Below are 25922 nucleotides of genomic sequence, written 5' to 3' on the forward strand. Positions count from 1 at the left end.
CTTCATTGCTACTCTTGTCCCCACTGCCATTTTCATGACTTTCAAGAGGGAGATTATATCTGAGAGCTGGTTATTACATGGGGGGGAAAAAAAACAAAGTAATTTAAAATAAATTTTGTTATGTTTGCATTTCAGAATAAATGTAAATTTGCACCAGAATTGATGTGGAATGAGACTTACAAATGTGTTGGTACACAGCTGCACATGAGGTAGTCACAGATGATTGATACAATGACTGATACTATAATTTAGCTTTTTATGCAGTTTAAATGAGCACTCAATTCTGTACCCTTTAATCACAAAGTGGCATTTCATCTCAGGAGTAGCCAGCTGTAGTTCAATAAAAGAAAGGCTGCCCAACAGGAATAGGCAAAGTAGGCTGAGGCCTCCAAAAGAACCAAGATCAAAAACATTATTTGAAAAATGAAATATTAATATGGGCAAGATTTCCAACTAAATGTTTCCTTTGGTATTTGTTCAAGTGGATGTTATACCTCTAGTGGCAGCAGAAGTGAATTATTTAGCATAATGACGATGGAAAATTCAGACTACAGTAAAGGAGTTTCTACATCTTGGCTATAGGTGTGTACATACAAAAATGTGCGTCAGTTTTGAAAAATGAAACCTTAAATCCCCCTGTCAATAATTCACATTGCTCAGAGCCCGAAAGTGGAGCAAGAGAGGATGAGCAAGCCTTTCCAAGTTAAATATGGTGATTTGCCCAAGTAAAATGACAGAACTGAGGCTTCCGCACAGAGCTGGGATGCACCCGTGGCTGGGCTGAAGCGATGGGATCTGGCCATTGCCTCCCCTCAAAGGAGAGCTTGTTATAAAAATGCAAATGTGCAGCCTGTCCCTGCAGGCAGGAGGGAAGGCAGACTGCACACTCCAGCTGTTCTGAGAGGCAGGCACACACAGCAGGCCTGGGTGAGGCTGTGACAGGGCTGAGAGTCAGGCTGTGGACACGTGTCTCCTCCCAAATGCAGCTCTGTTGACAGCACAGTCCTCCCCCAGTCTGCCCAGAGGCTGGTGAGCATTGCCCAGCAATAGGTTACCACCCCTCTGATCTGGATATACTTGTTTGAACATTCCTTAACCTATTTCAGAAAAAAATCAGCTGGGCCAGCAAACCATTATTACTTAAAATGTTAGGCCATGGTTGCACAGACATTTTTTCTTCCCTGTAAAGCAATCTCCCTTTCTTTGGGTATGCTTTGGCTCTGCATTCCCACCCCACAGGTCTATGCACTATTTTGTCTATTTCTGTAAACCTAAGTTGTTGTTGGGGTTTTTTTTTAAGTTTGATTCCCCCAACACTCCTCATTCACTTAAATAAATGTTACAGTCTGTGCCAACACATCAGAGGGGTTGGAAAAAATTACCAAAAAATTCCCTACATCATCTTTGTGTTTAGAATAAATGTCTTGAGGAAACCATGGTCTAACACACCCTAATCCTCTTTTGGGTTTGGCCTTTGGTAAACTACATGGTTATTTTACAATCACAGAAACAATGATCTTAACTTCTTCTTAGTGACCTCCTCCAGATCCACCAAACTTGGCAGGTTCTCCACAAAGGGGGTTTTCGCCTGGGCTTTCACATAAGCAGTTCAGGCTGTTCACGAGTGATACCCTCCCATGCACAGTTTGGAACATGCCAAGGCAGGTTGCTTCTAATTCCTGGAGGTAAAAGGGTCACTGTAATACCAGATGGAGAAATAAAGCCTAACCAGTGTGTGTGCAAATCAGGCACAGGTAGGATCTGCATGTCCTCTTTGAGCCAGAGCAGGTAGATTATCTGCTCTCTAAGCTTCTCAGTCGTTGGTGGCAGCAAAGCCCAAATCCAGAAGCATTTTGAATTCCAGGTCAGAGATCAGCTCCAGCCCATTTGCCTCCTGGTCTCTCTTTTATGCATCATGTTTGGAACGTGTCAAAAGCTGCACAAACTAAACACAAGACCATCTGCTTAGCAGCAACAGCAGCTCCTTGTCCTCGACTTCTAGCCTTAGAAAATCCCTTGTCTTGGTCCTGCTGACCACATTAAGAACGAGTTCAGCAGGAAGGACGAGAGCTCTCCAGAGTAATTCCCAGCAGAACCCCATGGGGAAGCCTGGAGCCTGCCTTGGCGCCATGCTCAAGAAACAGAGCGTGCAGTGTGGAGAGCCCTTCAGAGAGCAGCCAGGAGCACAGGGGGAAGCACAAACGGTACCTGCAGCAGCTTTCAGCAGCAAATCCAAATATCAGGGCAGGCGTTTGCTGAGGCGATAGCAAAGCTGTTGTGAGGCTGCCCTGCCTCCCCTCCCCACAGCTGCACAAAGACTCAGTAAGTCACACACAGAGAATGCTTGAGCAGTGGAGGTGCAAAATGGAGCGTATTAACTGAAGCTTTTAATAAGATTTTGATAACAATGATTTTTATGTTAATCTCTAAAGAGTTTGCTTTTGTAACATATAACTGATAAGCATATAATCTAGTTTTAATTTAATCTCTGCAGGTGTTTCCCCATGGTAAATGTTAAATTTTTATTGCTTCCTTAGGCAGTAATAATAGGAGAAATGTCTGTAGGGCTCCCACCATCCATTTGTATGCAGATAGCATCATATTTTATAATAGCTGTAAATCTGACAGGATAGACTCTTACTGTTGAGATGATATTATAAATATGTGTCAACACTGAATAAACATCTTTGAAAGGAAAATAAAATAGAGATGTTATTAGAGGTCTAATGAAACAACCATAACTGCTTATTTATAAGAGATGTATGCGCACATCCTTGGAAAAAAGTAGAGCCCATGCTGGGTTTGCAGCTTTCTGATGAGCAGGACATGGAGATTCTCAGCAGGGTCCTGCAGACAATGCAGAAATAGATCCTACACTTCATAAAGATGATGACTGTCTATAAACCTCTAAGTGTTTGTTCTCTCTGAGGTTTCAAAATGATTATAAATACCACGGTGTCTAAGACTCAATTATGGCTTCTTTCATACAGCTTAGGAGCACAGTACGTCAGGAGCTCCCACATGAAGAACCATAAAACACCAAGTACAAGGAAGTGAACCCTGATGCCTGCCTGAGGTGTAATGCAAACACATTTTGGGCAAAATTCACTCAGTATGAGATCTGATAGGGGGACTTGATCCCTTAGATCTTACACTTAGCCTTATTCACTGAGCATGCATGAAACCTGCCCTTGTTTACACTGAGTATTTTAAAGCCAGCAACACTTTAAGATGCATTTTCCTCAAATAATTTTATCTGTTCTGCAGCAAATGTGGCTCTCGGGCATGCTGTGCTCACTGTGTCCATAGGCACACCTCAGGGACCCAGCAGCACAGGCAGAGATTTGAGCTAAAAGATTCCTAAGATGGAACTGGCTTGGCTCCAGCCAGTGGAGAGCGTGGCAGAGAGAGCTTCGAGCTGTCTTTAACTCTCCTGTAGAGGCATGCCCTGGAAAGGATTACATTTTAACAGAAGTCTAGATATTTCCTCAATGGTGCTGTGATATGTGGCTCCCAAGGTCCACATCATTAGTCATAAAAACAAACAACTGAAACAAAAAATACACACAAGTTCGTTTAAGTCCCCAGTGACAGGGAATGGAAATGCAGCTCACTGCCACTGGAGGGGGGAAATTTGAAAACCTGCCACATAAGCAAGTCAAAAAAAACCAAAACACTTTTTGCTGGTGAATTAAAGTTACACAAACAGCTCAGACAATTTAGGGTAAACAATTCTTGCATCTATTGTAAGTCAGAACATGTATGCTGCTTTAGGGTGGTAGTTTAAATGCAGTATTGTTTCTTTTGCTAGTCTTTAAAAGTAAAAAAAAAAAATTGCTATGGAGACTTTTAAGTAAATTGTTAGTAATTAGAAAGAAAACTCCAATAATTTTCTACAGAAAGACAACATGAGGCCAAACGGAAAGTCAGACATGCCACTCCCTTTCCTGACTTAATTCAAAGCCAAAGAGGATCTGCCACATTGTGCCATGGAGAGAGGAACTGTCAAAAAAACCCCAAAACATCACATTAAGCATATTGATTAGTAAGAATTAAATGCATTATGAGCCATAGGTAAGATTCAGATATATAAAGTGTTTAGCTCTCTCCTATCTGCTCATTGTTTTCACATCAGATTTTGTAAAAATACAATTTAATCCGTGTGACTTCTTCAGACTGAGGATTCAATAAAGGAGACTCCTCAAGAAGTGTGTGCAGTCAGCCTCTGCAGCTGCACAGTGCCCATGTCCCAGGCCCTCTGGGCTAGTGCTGAATACAGAACCCAGGCTGGTACCCTCTGTTATAAATGCTGCACCATGTCCTTGTGCCATGACAGATAAAGTGGAATATTTTACTAATCAAGTCAGAAATGACAGGAGTCAGGCATAATGCTGTGTTTCTGACAACTTAGGTAAATCTTTCCCATGATAAATGAGTTGTGAATCTCCCATAAGAAGTATTTAAACAGATGGATAATCACCACAGCAACCAAAACCACCACAGAGTCATTCAGGAGCATTTCATCTCTGCACACACACTGTCAGGTTTCATGCTATAAGGAGGCAATATTTTATGTAACAGAAGACTAGCCAATGCTTTGAGGTAACTCACAGCATGGGTGAGAGAGGAAGGAGACCAGCTCAGTTTTCAACAGGTGGATGCAAGCCTTATCAAATGTGACTGAAAAAAGTTGGGTCCTGGGGAGCTTACAGAGGCAGACATAATATCTGCATTTAGAGAGTCTGAACTTTGTAAATGAACTGGATGAACTGGAAAATACCAATTTGTCTAATTATTGTGCTTTTAAGTCTAGCCATTTATGTTTTTATTTGATCATTCTGTTTGTTATTAATTTGAATATCTCTGAAGCATGTTTATGTCTGCTGCTTCTTCTGAGACAGGTTTCCAAAATGAGGAGCACCCTCCATTGGATTAATACTCAGTAAAATCCTAATAATTTTCTGAAATCCTGAAAGGCTGAAGTCTGATAATCTTTTTAAAAACAAGAATTCCAGTTTATTTTTAAACATGTAAACATCTGAACTGATTTACGCTCATCAGGAAAGAAAATATTTTGCCAGTTTTCACTGCATACATTTTCAGAAATTCAAGAAAAAATTATGATTTCTCTATATAATAATTTAACAATATTATGTAATTTGTGGCTGAAAGACTGAACTTCTTAATGAACCATTAGATCTGCAGAAAAAAAATGAGTGCTGTAACACACACCTTGCCTAAGTTGGAAAATATACTTCTTAGAATTTCTTTATTTAATGTCTTCCATTATTTTAAATATGTTACTTCCCGTTCTGGATTGTTTAATGATGTTATTGTGAAACACTCATGGCTGCTGTGTTTATTTCACCACGGACGTGTGTTCATTTCACTGAAGGGTAAAGCTTGGTAATGGGTAAAAGATTTTGCAATCCTGTACTGGGTGGCTCAACATAAACCTTAATTATCCACTTGACTTGCAACAAAAACATTTTGCTGTACTAAAGATCTTGAAGTTTGGGGTGATACTGGGTGGTGATTACACATGAATTTGTTTATATTATACAGAGGGGAAGTTGGGGAAGAAAGCAAAGGAAGATGGTATAGTGGATAACTCACATGATATAGTGGATAATGCACACTACGAGCTGAAGTCCACAAAGTGCCTAGCTGAATGAAAGCACATTAAGTAAATAAGAGGAATAAAGAACAAAGGCACGAGCATGGAAGTGTTTACAGGGACAGCGTGTCCCGTTTAAGCCGTGCTGCTGGCTGAGCAGGCGGTCACGCCTGGGTGCTCGCTCGCAAACCCTCCCGCTCCGGCTCGGCCCGGGGGTGACACCGGCCCATCCTTCCAGCGGGACCTGCCCGCCATGGGCGGCACCGGGGCGAGCCCGCAGGGCAGAACACACGGGAGCCGGGAGAGGGGCAGAAGCCCCTCCGGGACGGGGCCAGACCCCGGGAGCCGTGCCATGAGGCGCAGTATCATTAAAAACACCTCCGCAGGTGAGAGGCGCCGGGCTGGCCGCTGCCCGGGGAGCCGGCGGTGCTGCCGGAGCAGCGCCGAAGGCCGCGATACCGAGCCCGCCGGAGCCCGGCGTGCCGGGGCAGCCCCGACATGGCGGCGGGGGCGGGCGGCGGGCGGGGCGGTGACGCGGCGGCGGCCGGTCGGTCCCAGCAGCCCCAGCGCTGCCCGCAGTGACGGGCGGACAAAGGGGCGCCGCGCCAGCCCGCACCAGCGGCCCCGGGCGGGTGAGTCGGGCCGGGGGGTGACAGCGGGCACGGGGCGGGCGAGCGGAGCGACACCCGCGGCCCGGCCTGGCCTGTCCCAGGCCGCGCGTCCCCGCGGGCCGGGTCTACCGCCCCTGCCCTCCGCAGGCCCTGCGGGAGCGCGGCGGGGCCGGGACGGGGAGCGGGGCGGCGGCCGCGCTCCGAGGTTCCGGCCTGGAGCCGCTGCCCCGCGGGGCCGGGGCTCGCTGCGGGCGGTGCGGGGCTGGCGGCGGGGCCGGGGGTCGCTCCGAGGGGCGGCGGAGCGGGGCCGGGCCGGGGGCGGTGCGGCGGGGCCGGGCCGGCTGCGGGAGGCGCCGTTATCGCGCAGCTGCCTCTGCCGGTATCGCTGCCGCTCCTCGCTGGAGAACAAAGAGGATCAATTAAGAGTGTGCAATTACCGCCGTGCCCTGCCGGCAGCAGGCACGGCTCGGAACGCCTTGGCTCCCGTCCCTCTCCCAGGGCAGGGTGCTCCCCTCTGTTAAGCCGGGGCGGTTTGGGGCCACGCAGCGCTAATGAGCACAACACACGTTTAAAAATCAGCCAGTTTAGTGCATTGAACACAAACTTAAAGTGGGGAAATAGAGACTAAAGCGCATGTGCCCTTGAATGTCTTCTCTAGGATCCTTGCGAGCCTGTAGCAGAATGGATCAGAAGCAATGCACAGCTGTAACTTAATTTTTCACTGCTTTTCATGCATCTTAGTTGTATTTGGGTATTTCCTTTTGTTAGTCACCTTTTCAGCATTTAAAACAATAATGTGGTCCTAATAAATTTTGTTGTCAGTGTCAGCATGATTTATGCATGTGGTCATCCATGGTAATAGTTAATGCTCTGAGACTATTTCATTTTACAGCATCCTGGACACAGTTACTGGTGACATTTCTCATCATCCTGTGGAGGGGTAAACAGTAGCAGTTTTGCAAAGTATCAGAGCAGTTCTGCAGGTTCAGAGGGGACCTTCCGCCTACTGAAATACTTTGTAGAATGTGTGCACCTTCATAGATCAGCAAATTGAGGTGAGGTTAACCAACTTGCTCAAGGTCATGGAGTGTCAGTGACAGAGTTAGCAACAATGGAATCCAGCCATCCTGGCTGCTGGCTCTGTGCTCTCATCATTGAGTGACGCTCCCAAATAATTGCAGGTAGTTTAAACATTGATTTGCGTAAGTGCTCGTTGAGGCCTTCAAAACATTTTGGAGAAACAAAATGTTTATGGTGTGCTTCAGATCCCATGCTGCATTTGCATGTAGCTTAACGTGATTGCTCAGCTTGGCATAGGAAGGAATTTTGAAGGCTTTGTGATTTATTTGGTAAATATATGCTCAAAAAACATCAGTTTTACTGAGTATAAAGTGTGGAAAGACTTGTGTAGATTTAGGAGGTAGATCATGAGATGGAACAAAAGTAGATTACACTGTAGTTAGGCAACTTTTAAAGCAGCAGTGTGGAGGCATGACTGTAAAGAGGTTTTCTTCTGAATGAAGTGTTTACCTGATGACATTCTGTAGAGTTATTTGCAGTTGTTATGAAGAAAAACAACCAACAAATGCCCTGGGAAGCCATGGTGATGAGGCTGTTGGAAGTTAAAATGGGAACAAAAAAGTTCCTCAGTTGATTTATTTATTCAACAGATACTTGTTAAGTAAAAACAAATCACAATGGATGTTATTTCTGACCTTGGAGAGAAGTTACGTTTCGCTTTGTGTTTTTCTCTGTCAAGTTAAATTTATGAAGAAAGGGATTTCAAAGGAAACACTGGCAGATCTGTGCTATTGTGACACCAGCAGTATATATTTAGTAACTTCATGGAGGAAAGATCCCTATTGTGCTGCAAAAATACCAGTGACAATTGTTTGTCAGGACTTCAAAGGGCACTGGGAAGTGAGCTGGCATTGTTCAGGTGCTGCACGCTGGCCCTGGCTGTGGGAATTCCATCCTGGGAGAAGCCCATCTGTGCAGTGCAGGTCACAGGCTGACACTGCAGATCCTGGGCTGGGACAGATTTGCTTGTGCTTACCTTTATGTGCTGCGAGTAATCGTGGTGGCTGCTGACCACAAAATTCAGTGGTTGTGGTGCAGTGGGGATGCAGAAGAGCAGCAGCTGGGTTTCTGCTCATGAACTCTCTGGGGTACATGACCTTGTTCTCACCATTAGAGCTGCTGTGGGGTTAATTTGGGCAAAGAAGTTGTGGTGATAGAACTTTTGTTGTATTTGTGGTACAAACTTCCTCTGTAAAAGTGTTGCCCACTTCTCGTTGATGGGAAGGGTGTGCTGTTATCAAGAGTATCAGTACTAAACCATCACATCTCCCTATCACATGTGTGGTTTATCCATCAGTCTTTGGGAAAAGTGCTTTTACTGCTGTCACTTGGTGAGATGTCCCAGCAAGGTGACTTCTAAGCTAAAGCTGTTGTCCCAAAAAAGGATGCTGATTTGCTTGCTTAGGAATACAGAAATTTATACCCTGAATGACACTGCTGTGTCAGCAGATGTGTCTGCTATGGGCCTGCCAGACATGACTTTTGTAAGTTGGGGCAAGTAGCTCCTCATCCAGCCAAGTTAAATAGGAAAAGGAAGCAATAATGGGATATTCTTTTTTAAGATTGGTGGCTTTCCACATGCAGGTTTTGGGAACCTGGGAGGTTTGCACAGTGTTTTACACAGATGTCTAACAAAAATGAGCCTGTTGGTAGGCATAGTGATCCATACCTCCTATGATACTGAGAATTGTGGGGTTTTGGACACTGAACACTTGCCATGGACTGAGCTGAAGAAACTGAAGATGTGGGATGAAGCCAGGAATTGGAATGAAACATGCAGTGTTTAAATAAAAAGCTAAAGCATCAAAATCATACTGATTATTATAAATAATACTTGAAGATTTTATTAAGCATAGTCAATTAAGTTGTGTAGCAGTAGCTTGCTGTTGGTTTAATGGTAGCTGAAAACATTTATTTGAAAAAAATCCCTTTTGTTAATGTCAAAATTTGCCTGTATTTCTGTTACACATGGTGTGCAAAGTGTAGATAGATGTGAGAACCAAAGATTCCAACATATTCTTACTGCATTGAGCTAACTTTGGTATGATAAATTTAAATAAATCATCTTCTGCCTATGACAAGCATCAAAAGGTATTTTGTATTCCTGCATGCTGGCAGTTTTTCCACATTAGCTTTTCATATAGTCTTAATATGTTTGACTGGAACAAGGAAACTCACTTTGCAATAGTGCATGAAGCTGTTCAAGAAATAATACTGACACTTGCTGTGCAAAGTCATTCCAGAGTTTGTTGATTCTTCTGAAACAAAAGGGATTCACTGTAATTCCAAGAAGCACTCAGAACCCAAATTGCCACTTAGAGAGCCATTTCTTTTTCTAGACTCTTCTTAATAAGGTAACAGAACATCAGCTTGGAACACTGTCATTGGGGATTTGTTTTCAGAATATTATTAGTAGCATTTCAGTGAAGTGGAAACAAACCTGTGCTCTGAAAAGGAACTGGATCATGGGGAAAGACATTCCTGTGAGATCCATGAACTTGAATTCTACAGCGATAATTTGCTATTTTAATAACTAAATAAATAAAATTAAAAGCTTAGTTTGTGAATAAGAATCAGAACCTGTAAACCTGATGGTATGACAGATGTACTTTGTAAACACATGAATGTGTGTCATGTTTCAAGTATGGAATATGTATCTGGTGCTTGGAAATGTGATCGTTGTGATGTTTAGAATGCGGAAACAAGTGTTTGTTTTTGATTGTTCATAATGTTTGGGCTATTTGCTGCTAGAAATGTCAGAAGATAAATTCTTTAAGGTGCACCTATCCAGTGTATTGAGCTGGAGAACAGGTAAAATGTACCTTATTTTTAAAAGCTCTATGGGAAGTGGAAATGACATCTAATGAGTTAGTAGGAACTTTTTGTTATTTCAATGCTTTTTGCTATAAAGTTAGACCTCAAAGGACACCTTCAGTTTGATAATTAATCTATAGAAGCTGCAGTAAAATATTACCTTCTTGGGGGAGGAGAAAGACTTTGTTCTCTCTGTCACGTGTTGAGTCAATGGTATGTGTGCTGAGGAGTCTGGCCTTAATTTTATTTTATGAATTACATTTGGGATTGTTTCTTGGTTGGGTCATTGGTTCTGGTTTTAGTTCTGTAATGTCACTCAAAATAAAACAGAACTGTGGGGGGTGGCAGAGGGAGAATTGTGATGATTGTACTTTGGGTAGAGGTGGTAGAGAACCTGTCATGTCTTAATAAAGCAGTGAATCCCAAATCTGTTTGCTGTTACTCATCCCAGTTATTTTTCCATTCATTACCTGTAACTATGCAGTTGGAGCAGGGAGTTTGGTTTAAACAAGACGTGAAGGTGTTCCCCATTCCTTTGTTCTGAGTCCCTGGGATTTGACATACCTGGGTGCCTAGGTGAGGAGATTCCTAACCTGTTATACCTCATCCAGGGAGGTCATCCCCATGGGAAGGTTCCTGCCCAAACAGTGACTCCTGCTGCCTCAGTGTCCTTGCATTTCCTCATTTCTGCCCTCGTGGTTCTGATGTGTTGCTGTCCTGAGGCAAGGATGGGATTTCTTTCTGCTGTCATTGTTGGGTTTGTGTTGCAGGGACCCAGCATAAGCAGCCCTAGTCATGGACTGGGCCCCCAGATGTGCCATGATACACTGGAGAGGTGTTTATCCATTTATTTTGTAGCAATTTGTTAAATAGACGGAAGCCCAATGCAAATATTGTTTTTCTATTTCAGTATTTTTGAAGGAGCCTAAGTAGAGGTAGATTCATAGTCAAGCATCATGTTTTATATTTTTGCACCTTTGTTAATTGCCTCAGTTTAGTACAGACTTATGGAAATAATCTTCTTGCCTTTTCTCTTTTTTTTCCCCTTTTTTTTCCTTTAGAATTGCCAAAATGCTTTGGAATTCTTAAACGATTCAAAAGCTGAAGTCTCTGAGGATACAAAAGCATAAGAACACAAGAAGCAACAAGGAGGATTCAGTGCCAATGCAGCAACAAAAAAGACAGCCAGAGTTAGTGGAAGGAAATCTTCCTGTTTTTGTTTTTCCTACAGAACTTATATTTTATGCAGATGACCAGTCAACACACAAGCAGGTGTTGACTCTATATAACCCCTATGAGTTTGCCTTAAAATTCAAAGGTGGGTTTCTTAGGTTAAGTTCTATTTAAGGGCTAGTTGATGATCTTGAACAGTCCAATTATAATTAATGTAAAAATCATATCTGTGCCAAAACCAAACTCTACATGTCTATCTACATGTATCTGTTGCTGAACTGGTGATGTATTAGTTCATGATTTGTTACCACTCCTGTCCTTTTCCTTGCAGTTCTTTGTACAACTCCTAATAAATATGCGGTGGTGGATGCTACTGGTGCAGTGAAGCCTCAGTGCTGTGTTGATATGTAAGTAGAAGTTGGTTGGGTTTTTTCCTAATATACAGCATTTTATTACCTTAATTTCCTTTGTTATTTAAGAGGTTGTAAATGACAGCATGCATGTTGTAATACATAAGTTGGAGAAATATATGTTTTCCTAATCTCCTGTATATACTTGTGGTTCTGATTTTTGCTGTTCTGTCCCTCTAGAGCAGAGGTATTACAATACTGGAGATATATCCTTCTTTAATTTTGCCTTTGGGCATAAATAAAATGCCAGTAAATGCATCTTGTAATGTAGTTTGTAAACCAGGAGTGAGAGTAATATGAGCCTTCTCTGAGAACCTTTTTGTTAGAAATAACAAGAAAAGCAAAACCCCCAGGGCTGAGATTTGTTTGTGAGAAATATTTCTTTACAGATTGGTAAAATAGAAATGTGTGCAGTTCTACTGAGCACATTTCCCTGGGCCATGTAAATAAAGGTAGTTTTGCCTACCTTTCACCCTGACCACCCATCTCATTCTCAGATCTCTGTGCCTGCCCTTTATCTCTCCTGTCAGGTCTCAGCCCAGTAACTCAGAACAGAAGGAGGCTGCCTAAGTGACCACAGTGATGTACAGGGTCTGTAGGCTGCTGAAACAGAGTAGGTGTAAAAGCTAAAATAGACCAACTCTTTTTATATTCTATTTGCCACATTATTTCTCTGCTAATGTACAGATACAGCTGAAGAAAATCTGAAGTACCTAAAAGAGCAGACTGAACTTTTTGAATAGACATTTTCCAAACTGTAAAACACCACCTGGACTCTCTGTCTAACAAATGGCCATATACAGAAACCCTTTGTCCGATAAATAATAACTGTTCTTGGGGAACGGCTCTTTATTTCTATAGACTATTTTCTTTAGGTGCAATTTGAAAAATTCCAAAGACTCACTAAATAGAAAGGAAGTTTAGAACATGAAACTGGAAGGTTTCAGTAAACAGGGGCAGCAATGCTAAAAATAGAACTAAACAGGTCAGAATATACCAGTGTACCAGTGAGCTATTCCATTCTTCAGAAGACATTTACACAAGCTTGATTACATTTGGTGAAACAAATGGGTTTTATTAAATAAAGGAAAATAAGGCAGACACATGTTCCAAGGGATTTTTCTGTGCAGCAAAACCCCCCATCCCACTCCAGTGGTTGCTGTCTAAGGACAGTGTTTACTGCTAGGATATGAGCAGTACTATGCAAGTGTGGCCATTTGCCAGATAAACAGATATTCTACAGAGCTTCCAATTATGCAATGATCTCTAAAAAGAAACAGGAGAATGTATCTGTTTATAAGGGTCTGCAGAAAATATCTCCTTGCTTGGCAGCAGATACATGTTCTCCTAGCACAGTGTTATGTAAAGATTCTGTTTAGGTTGGTAGTTGGTACCATGGCACTAGGAGTAGGAACACCAATTTAAAAGGAAGTGTTAAAGGAAGAAATCAGAGTTGATCTGCTGTGCTGATATGCTGAGAGCTGGATGAATTAGGCTTGTGGGGGGAAAAAGCCTTTTGTTTTAGTGAAGGCAGTTGCCCAGCCAACACTCCACTTGCTGGAAGCCTGTCATAGGCACTGTCCTTTGCCTCTGGAGTGACATAAAACATCACTGCAGCCTCTTGCTGAGGGGATGACTTGGTCTCTGTTTCTGTGGTGAATAGTCCATTCAAACCACTTACCAGTTGCAAGCACTGGCTACGTGCTCATGCTTGTAGATATCTTGATGTGATATAGTTCCTTTAAAAAAGGACTGAAAAACAAAAATCCATTTCCTGCAGCATTTTAATGTATACAGTATCACAAACATTGGTTTTTGGAAGCAATTTTAAGACTCCTATTCTGTGTTTCTAAGGGTACAGTCATTTTTTCCCCCTCATGAGATGACTACCTGCTTCTTTGTATGTATGTTCTTCAACTGCTGTTATCTTGGAAACTTAGAATAACCTTTAACAAAAAATATCTGGAAAAATAGTTGAAATCCTTATTTACCCTAAGAGCTGATATCACTTCAAAACCCAAATGTTGTAGCTTTTCAAAGCTAGATATGTATTCTCATGATGAATCACAAATGCAGAGAAGAGGCAGTTGAGCACAGCACTGCTCAGAGGTCTGTTTTGCTGTTGATCAGTGCTATTTTAAAGCTGTGCTTTTTATAGGTTCCAAACATGCTCTCAGTGGTGGGTTTCTGATTTTGAAAATCCCTAACTGACTCTTGTCTATAGAGGGAAAATGAGTTTTGCTTCTGAGAAAGTAGAATTGTAAAGCTTTGAGCCTGGTTTCCTCCAGAAGCTGGACTGTTGCTTGCCAAACACCTGCCCAACTCCTTTCCTTCCCTGGCCACTGCAGTCCCCTCAGTCCTTTTAAAATCACTGGCCAGCATCAAACAACTTTGATAAAGGAGGAGGAGGCATCTTTCAGATAATTCATTTTTCATCAATTGGCAGCAGGGGTAAAGATGGCTTGAGATAAAGACTTAACTGGCCAAGAGCATTTATGTTTGGGAATTAAAGTAAACATAAGGAGGGAAGAGAGGAGGTAAGATCAAGTCTTCAAGAACATTGAGTGGTGGAGGAGGTCTGGATTATTCCAGTTTATCTGAAGGAGGGGGGGCAGAGGGCAGACTTTGTGATATATAGAATGTAATTCTCAATAGGCATGATTCTTAGCAGTTCATCTGTTTGAAAATGTTGTTTTCCTGCAGTGTGATTCGTCACAGAGACGTTCGGGCTTCTTACTATGGTGTCATAGATAAATTCCGTCTCCAAGTGTCTGAGCAGAGCCAGAGGAAAGCATTGGGGAAAAAGGAGATTATTGCTACTCTGCTTCCATCTGCAAAGGAACAGCAACAACAAAAGGAAGAGGAGGAAAAACGAATAAAAGAACACCTGGCTGAAAGTGTCTTTTTTGAGCAGACTTTGTGTCAACCAGGTAGCTGATATCTTTTTCCACTCTTATGTTCTGAATCAGTTTTGAATAGCTCAAATGACTAGACTCAAAAACATTTTTTAAATTAAAAAGAAATACATTTTAAAATATTTTTTTTTAAATAATTCATTTTGCCTACCTGTAAGACTGCTGTCTTTATCACTTGAGGATGACTGTATTCAGGAACCCAAACTGTGGCTATTCTGTTTATGCTGTCTTGATCAATCAAGGCCCTTTGCTGCCCTGTGTTTGTGTGTCATACCTTGGAGAGTGCATCCGCTGTTCTCTGGAGCAGGAGTTCTCACACAGACAATGGGAATTTATCTGTGAAAGGATGCTAGTTACTTTTTCCCTTGGGCTCTTTCAAAATATATGCCCCTTGTGAGTTTGTTCCAAACCCTTAATCCCCCATTTCCTGATGAGCAGGAAATATTGCCAGAACATCTTCTAAAGTGCTCCTTGTTCTGTGCCCTGTGCTTTGTCTGTCCCACAAGAACAGAAGAGCACAGTTGGTGGCTGAAAACTCTGTGTGTTTCATACACACATTGAGGAAGTGAATCAACAGTCTTGAAAACCTGGGCCAGACAGTTAAATTGAAGGGATAGGATATAAAGTGTCAAGTTGTACCTGAAATGAATCTGAACTGATTCTTGATGGTCTACATTCTTCTTACTTTTACTGATTCATACTGAAATGTTCTTGTCACTGTTATATTTTTCAGGACAACAAAAACCAATTCCAGAAAATAGATGAACCTCCTTGAGAGTATTCATGTTGTTAAAGTGAATGTTTCACTATTTATACTGAGTTTGTTGGCTGGTGAAACACCTTTTATTAAAAAATCCCTTCATAATAGATATTAGTAGGATACACAGTTAAAGCAAACCTACAAAGGTCTCTGGGCTCACAGAACAAAATGTTCCTGTGATAGTTGATCCAGGACAGAAGGCCTAAGCCACCCTGAACAATCTCATACTGGTCTTATTCCAAATGCTGTTTCTCTGCTTAGAAACCTCATTGACTGTGGTATATTGCAGTAAAAGAAGCAGCAGTTATCAAAGAAACTGCAGTTTTGCAACCTGGAAATAAGATTTATGGAATTAAAATAGAGCACATATTGCTGGTTGCTGAGGATAGAAGTTGATAAAAACATTGGCTATTTTCCAGTGGTAATAAGGATTTGTTTAGAGGTATTCAGCTAACATGTTAACAGCTCTTTTCAAAGATGACACAGTGGGCCTTTGAGTAGGTTCCAGCTGTTAAAGTGCAGGACAGTAAAGACTATGAAGGACTCTTTATTGTCTGTGGTTTGCATTTTCTTATTCTGGTAATACTGGACTGTCAGAGTGGCTCACTCTCACACTTTTTAAAGTAAGATTCAAATTTTACTGATTTGTAGCATCTAAGCTGACTGGCTCAGGTATAGCCCTTGAACCCTGTCAAGAATGAAGGGGAGCTCATCTGGCCCAAGAACCTGTGCTCCTGCTGCAGGCAGGTTTTGTTCAGGAGGTGTGAGCAGTTACCTGCCTCTGCAGGTCTTTTGGGTGCTCTAAGTGATGGATTACTGATCACTGAAGGAACATATCAAGGAAGGGAGTCAGGATGCACAGGGAAACCTCAGCATTGCTGAGCCATCCAGCTGTCCTGAGTGTGTATATATAGCAACTGGGCCTGGCAGGCTCTGTTCCTCCACAAGGGAGTGGTTTGGGAAGTCATGTGAAAACAAGTTCCAGCATCAGAACAGGGAGCAGCCTCCTCCACTGCAGAATGCAGGAGGTTCAGAAGAGTGGGTTTAAGACTTGGCTTCCACCCCCTGCAAACTGCAGAGCAAAAAGGAAAATCTGAGGATATTTCAGCTCCCATGTACTGCAGGCATTTTTGCAGAATATTTAATATTTATATTATTTAGATCTTCTTTACAATTGGGACTTTGTTGCTTTTCAGAAAACAGAACTGCCTCGTCGGGACCTAGTTTACTCACAGTCTTCCTTGGAGTGGTGTGTGTTGCAGCACTAATGCTACCTACATTGGGGGAAATGGAATCCCTGGTGCCTCTCTACCTCCACTTAAGTGTGAATCAAAAGTTAGTAGCTGCTTATGTTTTAGGTGAGTACTTTGGATTTTAGAAACATTTTCCTGCAAAATCTTTGAGTTTGGAAAACTTTACCTGTCTCTGCCAGCAGCCTTGGGAAACTGGATGGAAACAAAGCATCACATTAGTTTTGTTTTGCATCTCATCTTACATCTTAATTTGTAGCCATGGTGATAGCAGGGTAAGTTAGTTACTCTAAGTGTTTTAGACCAGATTTGAGTTGATACCTATTGCACACAGGCCCCTACATGCTAATTTCAGCTTTATTTGATGATGGGCCAGTAACAGTCATCTGCCAACACACCTGAACGGAATGTGCTGTTTCTTACCCCTGCATAGCAGTAGTTAATCTCTTGCAGAATGTAGAATGTGTTATTGTGTTTCTCTCTAGCCCCCTGAGCTGTTTTTCAAGACTTGATTCTCAGTGCCTGTTTAATAAGGAGTTGATATGTGTAGCAGTAAGTTGTTGTAAACCCTGTCTGAGACCACTACCATCCCCAGTTCTTCCTGATTTGTAACTTGCTCCTGCATTAGCTAGCATGGATGAGTTGCACATTTCATTTGTTATGACTATTTCTCTATAACTGTTTCAGATTTGAAGAACAGTCCCACTAAACTCAGTTCTCCTCTCCCACTACCTGGCAGAAATGAGGATTTAAAGGAAAAGAGCTAGGCAGCTCCAAACTGATAGCTAGAGGTGAGGTAGTGGTGGGGAAAGGTGCAAGTTCTGGTGGTTCATGTGCACTCTGCTGACTCACAAAGGTCCATCTGCTGAAGTGGTTTGAAATCTCACTTGTGGCTCTTTGCCCAGGCTGATGCTGATGGATTCTCAGATCAGGACCTTGCAGTAATCCTCACTTGGTTTTTATCTCTGCTTTTGAAAATTACTCCAGGTTCTGCTGGTGTCAGTTTTAAGCCTTTTGACTTTATACTTTTGCAAGAACTGAACTTGTTTCTAGATTCCCTATGAAGTTTTGAGAGGTTTTGACTTCTTTGCTGGCAGTGCTTTTAGTGTTCATGGACAGATTCTTTTGTGTGCAGCTCTTGCTCATGCAGAAAGTCAATTGCTCTTGAGGAGTTGAAACCACTTTGTTCCACTTTGCTCCAACTGGATTGTGGAGCATTTAATTGGAAAGGGCTGTTATACCACACCAACAGGAGTCTATGATATTTGAGAAGTATCTGATTTACAAAAGTGAGTTAAACCCTTTATTGTCTGAGGGCCCTGTACAAGTGGTGCAGGCTGTTCTGCAGAAGCCTGTGCTGTTCCTCTGAGGTGATGGAATTGATCCAAGCTAAGGATCCAGCAGCTGTGGGAGCACTGATTGTCTGAACCAGTAGAGACCTTGATAAATAGCTGAGCTGTAGTTCCTCTTTAAGGGATAAATTGCTGATCTAATGGAAGACAGTGCTTCTGCCTTCACCATCTTCATAAAGTAGCCAAGTTCCATCAGTGTGGAGTGGCAGGAGATAAAACAGTCTCAGAAATGTCTTTATCCATGGTGAGATCTGTAGGTTTTAGCTGAGCTTTCTGCAGTGAAAAGCTGTTAGAGTGACATCATCTCAGCCTGCAAGAAAGTGAGATTGCTCAAGAACTGATAAATTGTTATTTTGATGTTACATAAAGCTGGAATTCAGGGAGCCCCTGTGTTCTTCCATCTACCTCGCCTTGTGCAATATAACCCATGGCTAAAACCTGCAGATTTGTACTTTTTCCTGTATCAGCATATAATTAAAATGAACTTTTCAGTGTGTCGTGGGTAGGTTTATTAGCCCCTGCTTCCTGTTTTCATCTGGTTTTAATAGTTTTTAACCTCTATCAGAGCAGTCCTTTTTTTCCTCCCTCTCTAAAGGTCACAACAAAGAGTCTGTTGAAAGCTCTCTCTGCAAATTGACAAGGAAGCTTAACATCTTTGTTAAAACTGGTCTTTGATCAGTTATTATTCACAGAGCAGAAAAAAGCCTTGGAGCCTTCAACTGATCTGCCTTACTGATGATTCAGCATTCCAATGACCCTGCCCATAACTGGCCCCCATGAGGAATGGGGTTTGGTGTTACAGTTAGCTCAGTCAAAAGTTCAGTGCTAAGATTTTCCAGCAGAGAGGGCAATAATTGTTTGGAGTATTTCTACCTTCTTTGACATTCAGTTATTAGATACACCACACGTCAGTGTTGATTTTTGACTATGTCAAAATTTGGAGCAATACTTCTAATATTTAAGTGTGTGTATAAATGAATTCTGCATGCATTTGTGCACTTCTACCATACTTTCTGGCCTTTGACAGGGTAAACTCTTTATTTTAAATGTTTTATTTTGAGTGAAATAGAAGTGTTTAGTTCTTAATTCTTGTCTTTCAGGTCTCATCACCATGGTTATTTTGAGAACATGAGCAATGAGTTCATAGGATGTCAAACACCTTACTGTATATTCACATCATGAATGTGGACTGCCTTTTACTCCCATTTGGCTCATTAAGATGCTAGCAAAACTGTTCAGTGATTTAAGATACTTCAGAAGTGTAATATATTTTAACTGTGTATAATAAATGAAAGACTCAAAGCACTTGGTGGTGCTTCTGTAACAGACAGCTATGAAATGTTCAGTGATACCTGTGAAAATAATTTGAAAAAAACTTTTATATCTATGCCTACTGTAAAAAATCCTTATTAAAACAACATTTGTTATTTTTAGTCTATGTTCACATCAGTGCGTGATCACTATAAAAGCAAACTGTCTCCTGTAAAAACGCTCATTTGGTTTGTGGATGTACCTGCTGAGGCTGGCACATAACACTTCTGTATATACATACCAAGGGGTGAGAGTCGTGACTGATCATTGAAGAAAAATGAAAAATTCCATCAGTGGAACTGAAATAAACCATGAATTTTAGGTGAAGAAGTAATTCTCAAATTTCTTACTTCATCATTACCAATATGTCGTTGAGTGCTCATTTTCTTACCTGGGGAAATAATTTCTTGCAACAGTCATTTTGTACCACAATTACTAGACAATAAAACCAAGTTCTGTAATCAGATCCTTCATTTCTTAGGGATGCATGGAAGTGGCATTAATGGAAGCTGAACTCATACTAATACAAAATTAATCATTTTCTCTATTTTAGAGACCAAACTAAGTGAAATAGCAAAGGCATTTCTCTACATCCCTCCCCCCACAGCTACCACAGGAACTTCTTTTCTATCAGAAACTCCTGCTTAAATGCCAGTTTCATATTTGAGGTGAACATTAATCTTGTTTCATACAACAAGTATTTCCCTTTATTTGACATTTCATTGTCGAGATGTTAATTCTAAAAGGGCAGCTATTACTGCATTGGATTCATACAGACAAATCTTTGTTTGTAAGAAGTCTATAGAGTATGCTCTGATATGAATAATAAAGTTTGGAAATCAAACCTTTCCCCCGCATGTTTTGGGTCACTTTTCTGCTTATGCATGGAAACACAAAAAACCATGAAAAAAGTGTTTCTTAAAAAAAAAAAAAAAGGAGAAAGAGAAGTTGAAAAAAGTTGTAAAAAGTTGTTAACCACTACATTTTTTCTTGTACAATGCTACTCCAGTTTGATTCTCAGAAGAGCCGAGATTGTGTCATCCATCGATCAGCATCAGATGATAGAGTCAAACATTAACATTGACTAAGGACAAAAACCAAAAAAACTTCCCAGCTGGTTTAGGAGGCTGTGTCCCAGAGCCTGCTGCAGGCACAGCCCTGAGCTCTGGCTGGGTCAGTGTTTTCCTGCCACTGCAGGGCTCTGTTCTTGTAGCTTCACTGCTCCTCAGTACCTTCACTGTGAATTCTGATTTTCCCCAGGTGGTTTAACCTGCTGCTGCCTGGGGAAAGGTGAGGGAGTGGAGCAGAAGTTGGGGAGATACAAGTGCCACTTGGTGCCTTATCTTAGCATCCAACAGCCAGACTCAACATTTTGTTTTGTGCCCAAGCTGGTCAAAAAAGCCCAACACAAACCCTTTTTCCCCTGTGTCCTGGAATTCTGGTAATGGGCTGGGATGATGTTTTACCAGGCAGTTGCAGAAGTGACAATCTCACCTGTAGGAACCCAGAGTCACTGAGTGGCTGTAACCAGGTCTGACACCTGCAGCTGCCTCATCCTGCAGGACAGTGCCTGCATGGCAGGGGAGAACACAGGACACAGGTGCCAGCAGTCATTTTCAAGAAATCTGAAGGGAAATGATTGGTGTAGAAAAACACCTTGACCAAAGAAATCAGAACAAAAAGTTATTGTCAACAAAAAAGACTAAAAACATTGGACCATTTCTTTGTCAAGGCAACAGAGGAAAAATACACAGGAAAAAAAAATATTAAATGCACAGAGTAATTCAGCAGATGTAGATAAAACTGGTGCTTGGGTGAAATAAGGATGACAAGTGTGAATTCTGACTTCTTTCTCCTTCAGGGAGGTTGCAGCACACTGCAGAATCACAGATTTATCCCAGTTATGAAAACAAGACCTGGGGACTGTTTCAGTTCAGCACTGAGGGAGAACATATCAAATTATGTTACAGCACAATCACAGCAGGGCACCAGTAAAATGTTACCAGGTGGATACACAAGATTTTGAAGATACTTCCTGATTTTATGTATATTCATGTCCATGCACATACCTCTTGTACTTACATACTAGAGTTTCAGAAAACACTGAACACCTTTGGAAATAAGACCCGAGACACTGAATCTACCTCTTGGAAACACCAGGAAAAACAGTTAAGTGTTCACGTCATTTCCCATTCCTGACTCCTAGCACAAACAAACAGTCATTTCCTTGCAATGGGCAAGTGTTCTCAGCAGACAGTTGGGAGGGTTTGAGATCATCCAGCAGAAGCAATCCTGCTGTTTACCCACGCCTGCCGTGGCACGGGTGCCTCAAGGGAAGTGGGAGCGCTTTGGGGAGCGAGCGTCACTCCCCTGGCTTGGTACATGATCCTCCCGAGGTGTCTGCACTTGTCTGGGTCAGAAAATCCTGAGCTGATCGTGTTTCTCTGGAGGAGTGAATCACAGAGTGCTTGAAACTGCAGCAGACCCGGTGCAGCAGGGACAAGAGGGGCTGCCAGGGAATCAGTTCAGGGCCACCACCTGGGAACAAATCAACCCCAAATCAGCCTCTGCAAAGGGAAAAGCTGAGCTGCTGCTGCTGCTGACATGGCTCAACATGCCCCAGGAAGACAATGGAACGTTGCTGTCACTGCTCCTCTTGAAAAGCTCCACAGGGATGTTTGCAGCAGCTCCAAGAGGAGCCCATGCACAGAACTGTGCCTTCAACACAAATAAAAACAGGGAAATCCTGCAATCAGCTAATTAAGAACTGTCAAAGCCAATCATGTGTTATTTTATCTTATGCTAGTATGTACAAGTATCTGATGACCAACAAGCCTAAACTGGAAAGAGGCTGCCAAATATGTTTGGCAATAAATCATTGTATTTTAGTCCTTATTTGTCAATGTACACTTAATATACCTGGCTTTCCTTGTAAGAGCTTTCCTTATAAATGTCAAGTTCCAACGCCCCTTTCCTTTGTCAGGAATGTGAATCTCACATTTCAAACACACTCAGGGCAGCATCAAATTTAAGGATCAGGTCTTAAAAAACCTCTTGTACAGGAGGCCTTAAAGAAACCCCAAACCTTGAATCATCTGTGCCAGGTGGGTTTTGAGTTGTTGGGCTGGAGCAGCTCAGCTGCTTTGCCCTCTGACCTTGCATGAGCCCCTCTGGGCAGAGAGAAGGGAACAGTGATGTCCTACACAGCACGCAGGGCTGAGCAGGGCTGCCCCTCCTGCCACCGGTGTGCCCAGAGAGGGGACAAGTGCCATGGAAAACAGGTTCCCTCCTGTGTCCCTGGGAAATGGGGCACTCTCTGCTCGCTGCCGGGTAGGGAAGGCACCATTTCTCACAGGGCTGGAGGAGAAACAGCCAAAGGTAACAGTGCTGGAGTCTCTTTCCTGCAGGCATAATGAGGAAATTCAATTAAGACTGAAGGAAAGTGACGTTCACTGATGCCAGCAGCCGTCACTCACTCGTTGCTGCCCCGCAGGAGCTGGTGAGGATCGGGAACCCCAAGAGGCAGCAGGAGTCACTTCCAGATAAGGACCTCAGTGGAAGGAGCCTGGAGAACAAGTTCATCCTCCCCAGGGGAGAGCAGGAATGAACACAGGCAGGTGACACCCGCAGCACCTCAGTAAAGCCGAGTAAGGGGTTTATTCACCCACTTTTGGTGTATCTTTGTCTTCTTTAGAAACTCTGCACTGAACGCTAACGAGCTCTTTGCTTTGGATAATGAGCTGCAGCTAATGCACATCAGCTTTAGGAAATCTGCAAAGCTGTGTGACCACGCTGACTATATAATATGGAATTACATGCAGGCAAAACGACCACATTGGTCTTCAAAACAACAGAGACTGCAAAGAAGTAATTTAAGCAAGAGCACAACCACGATTACAGCTATGGGTGTCTCCTCAGTGTGAGGAAAAAGGCTCCTAAGGTATAGCTGAGTAACAGGCACCATGTAATGGAACTTAAATCCATGTTTCCAGTAAAAAAAAAAAAAATAACCATAACATTTTCAATAGCAAAATATAATTTACAGTAACAAAATGAGAGTGTTCTCTAGAAAACGGCACACTCAGTGGCTTGAGGAATGAACATGAAGGCATTAGAGGAACATTTGCTTCAGCAAACAAAAAGCCACCATCAAGAGACAGAACTGCAGCAGGGAGACAACCCGTGTTCCATCAGCATCACCAAACCCATTAGCGCCTTTCCCTCAGGAATGTGCCAGGAATCTCCACAATCCAAACCGACTGCTGAAGTGAATGCACTTTAAACGAAAGGATGTTGATGTATTTTTAGCAGGAAGCTTCTTGCAGCTCTTTCAGTGCGAGCTGTATTTAAACTGGCTTGAGAGACAACACGGTACCTGATTTCTGTGCCACAAACCCTGACGTGTGCTGTGCACATCATGGGTTTGATTTTTCTCCACACAAGAACAGAAAGTAACCAGGAGAGCCACATTTCCAAAGATTAGTCCCTGCAGCAAAACCTGCTTCCTCTTGAGCAGCTCTTCCTACCTGGGTTGACATCCAGCAAAATTCTAAACATTTTAAATACAATTATTTGTCATGGAAAGAAGTCTTAAAATAGCAAGTATTTTCTAAGGCTCTTAAGAAGCAAATAAAGAAACCAAACAAACAGAAGAGTTTTAAATTTGATAAATGCCAGATTTGTCTGAGGAATCTTTGTGGCACTGGGGATGTCTCACCAGTTCCTTGAGAGACACAGGGGAGCCAGCGCTAAGGGGTGTGGAGGCTGCCTTGGGTTTTGGTTTGAATGCTCCTCCTCCCTTCTGAAATTTCTGCTCCCGAGCCAGCTCCTGCAAGTCAAACAAGGTTATTCTGCCTCAGCTTATTTTTTTCACCTTCTCTCTTGTGTCTCTACCACAAAGCCCCGGTGGTGGAAGCAGTCTCAGCGTGCGTGGGGTCTGGGTCTCTGGGATGCAGGGTGTCTGCCTCGAGTGCTCCATGCCAGAGGAACAGAATCTCCTGAGCAAGGCCTGGGCTGGATGGCAGCTGCTCTCAAGTTTATAAACAAGGATGCTCCCACCAGATATGCCAGGGAAGGCTCCACTGGTACTGGTAAAACAATCACTCCCAAGGAAATGAACCCGAGGTGACAATTTTTACACCCAGTTATTGAAAAGGATTCTTGCCAAGCACTCCTCTCTGTGTCAGTAAGGTTTTAATTACTGTGCTGTAGCTGTAAACATTCAGCTTCATGTACAAATATTTTAACTTGTTGCTTCCAGGAGAAGAGGGATCAACTTAAACTCCATCTGCCTGTTGGTGATGAGAAAGGTTGCTTAAAAGAGGATAGGAAGAGCTCACACAGTTTAATTATGACTCCTGAAGCTCTCTATTTTAAGTAAATGAGTTACGACTCCAGCATATGCAAGAATACAACAGCATAAAGTGAACATTTCTGAAATGATGACTGCTAAGGCAGGCACAAGCTGTTCTCAAGCTCAGGGAGTGCTGGAGGTCCCTCCAGTCACTTCACCAGCAAATCATTGCACAATAGCAGGGCTGGACTCACAAACAGCACTGATACTGGAACCACAGCACACATCTATAAATGGAAATATCTCAGTCTCACCAGGCTTTGGAGACTTGTTTTGTTTCTATGGCTTGGTGATCATTTACATGCAAGTTTTCTGAAAAAAAAAAAAAAAAAGGTGAGAAGTAAGAATTTAGGATTGAGTTCTTACCCTGATCTTAGGAGGACCTTGGGCAGCTGCTCAGCTGAGCATTGAGGTCACCTGCCTCGCTGGCAGCACACAGATCCTGCAAGTCAATCTGAGGCAGAGGCTCATTTTTCCTGGCATTTGTACCTCTTCCAGAGGGAAGTATCTATCCCTCTGCTAAATGCAGCAACCACTGAAGGGTTCATTCCAAAAATACAGCCCCTGAGCGCTGGCACGGATAGCGGCGTTCCCTCAGCAGCTGTGTCACTCTGGAGAAGGTGAAGGAAGGAAAACACCCATCCTTTGTCAAGGAGGACACAGCAGCCCCAGAGCTGATTTAACTGCCAACAAATCCTGCAGGATAATTTTCTACCAGACCAAGCAAGTGCCAAACCCAAGTGTGATTTCTGGAAGGTGCCATCTTGGCAGAATCGCAGAGAGACACAGAGGCAATATTAAAAGTATGAGTTATGGACAAGTACAGGGTTGAATATGTGCATAGTATAACATCCCTGTATATTTCCCAGATACATATTCTGGAGTACAATTGATTCCAGAATTTTTCATTTCTGTGGAAAAAACCTCTGTATGTGTCTCTGGACTCCAGGGAGTGGAACTGCAGCTTCTTGGTGACATGGATATAAAACACTGAGATGCTTTCCCACAATTTCAATGCAGTTTCTGTTTTTCAAAAGCAGGGAAAGGAGCAGATACAGATAAATAACCATTTCCCTCTCCTCAAACAGCATTAATTGACCCAGAGAGGCTGTGGATCCCCCATCCCTGGAACTGGTCAAGGCTGGGTTGGACAGGGCTTGGAGCAATCTGGTCTGGTTGTCCCTGCCCCTGGCAGGGGGTGGATGAGATGGTTTTTAAGATCTCTTCCAACCTTCCCACAATTCTATGGTTAAATGCCCTATTAAAGCAAAAGATA

General features: G+C 42.6%; 1 protein-coding gene across 1 annotated transcript; it reads left to right on the top strand.

Moving 5' to 3' along the window:
* Positions 1-6171: 6171 nt before the first annotated feature.
* Positions 6172-20150, top strand: MOSPD1 (motile sperm domain containing 1). The gene is made up of 6 exons (XM_058032657.1): positions 6172-6249; positions 11184-11440; positions 11627-11702; positions 14409-14635; positions 16577-16738; positions 19083-20150. The coding sequence occupies exons 2-6, from the start codon at positions 11287-11289 to the stop codon at positions 19112-19114; spliced, it is 651 nt and encodes a 216-aa protein (XP_057888640.1). The 5' UTR covers positions 6172-6249; positions 11184-11286; the 3' UTR covers positions 19115-20150.
* The last annotated feature ends 5772 nt before the right edge of the window (positions 20151-25922 follow it).

The sequence above is a fragment of the Melospiza georgiana genome, chromosome 12 (genome assembly GCF_028018845.1).
Source record: "Melospiza georgiana isolate bMelGeo1 chromosome 12, bMelGeo1.pri, whole genome shotgun sequence".
In the NCBI taxonomy this organism is placed as follows: Eukaryota; Metazoa; Chordata; class Aves; order Passeriformes; family Passerellidae; genus Melospiza; species Melospiza georgiana.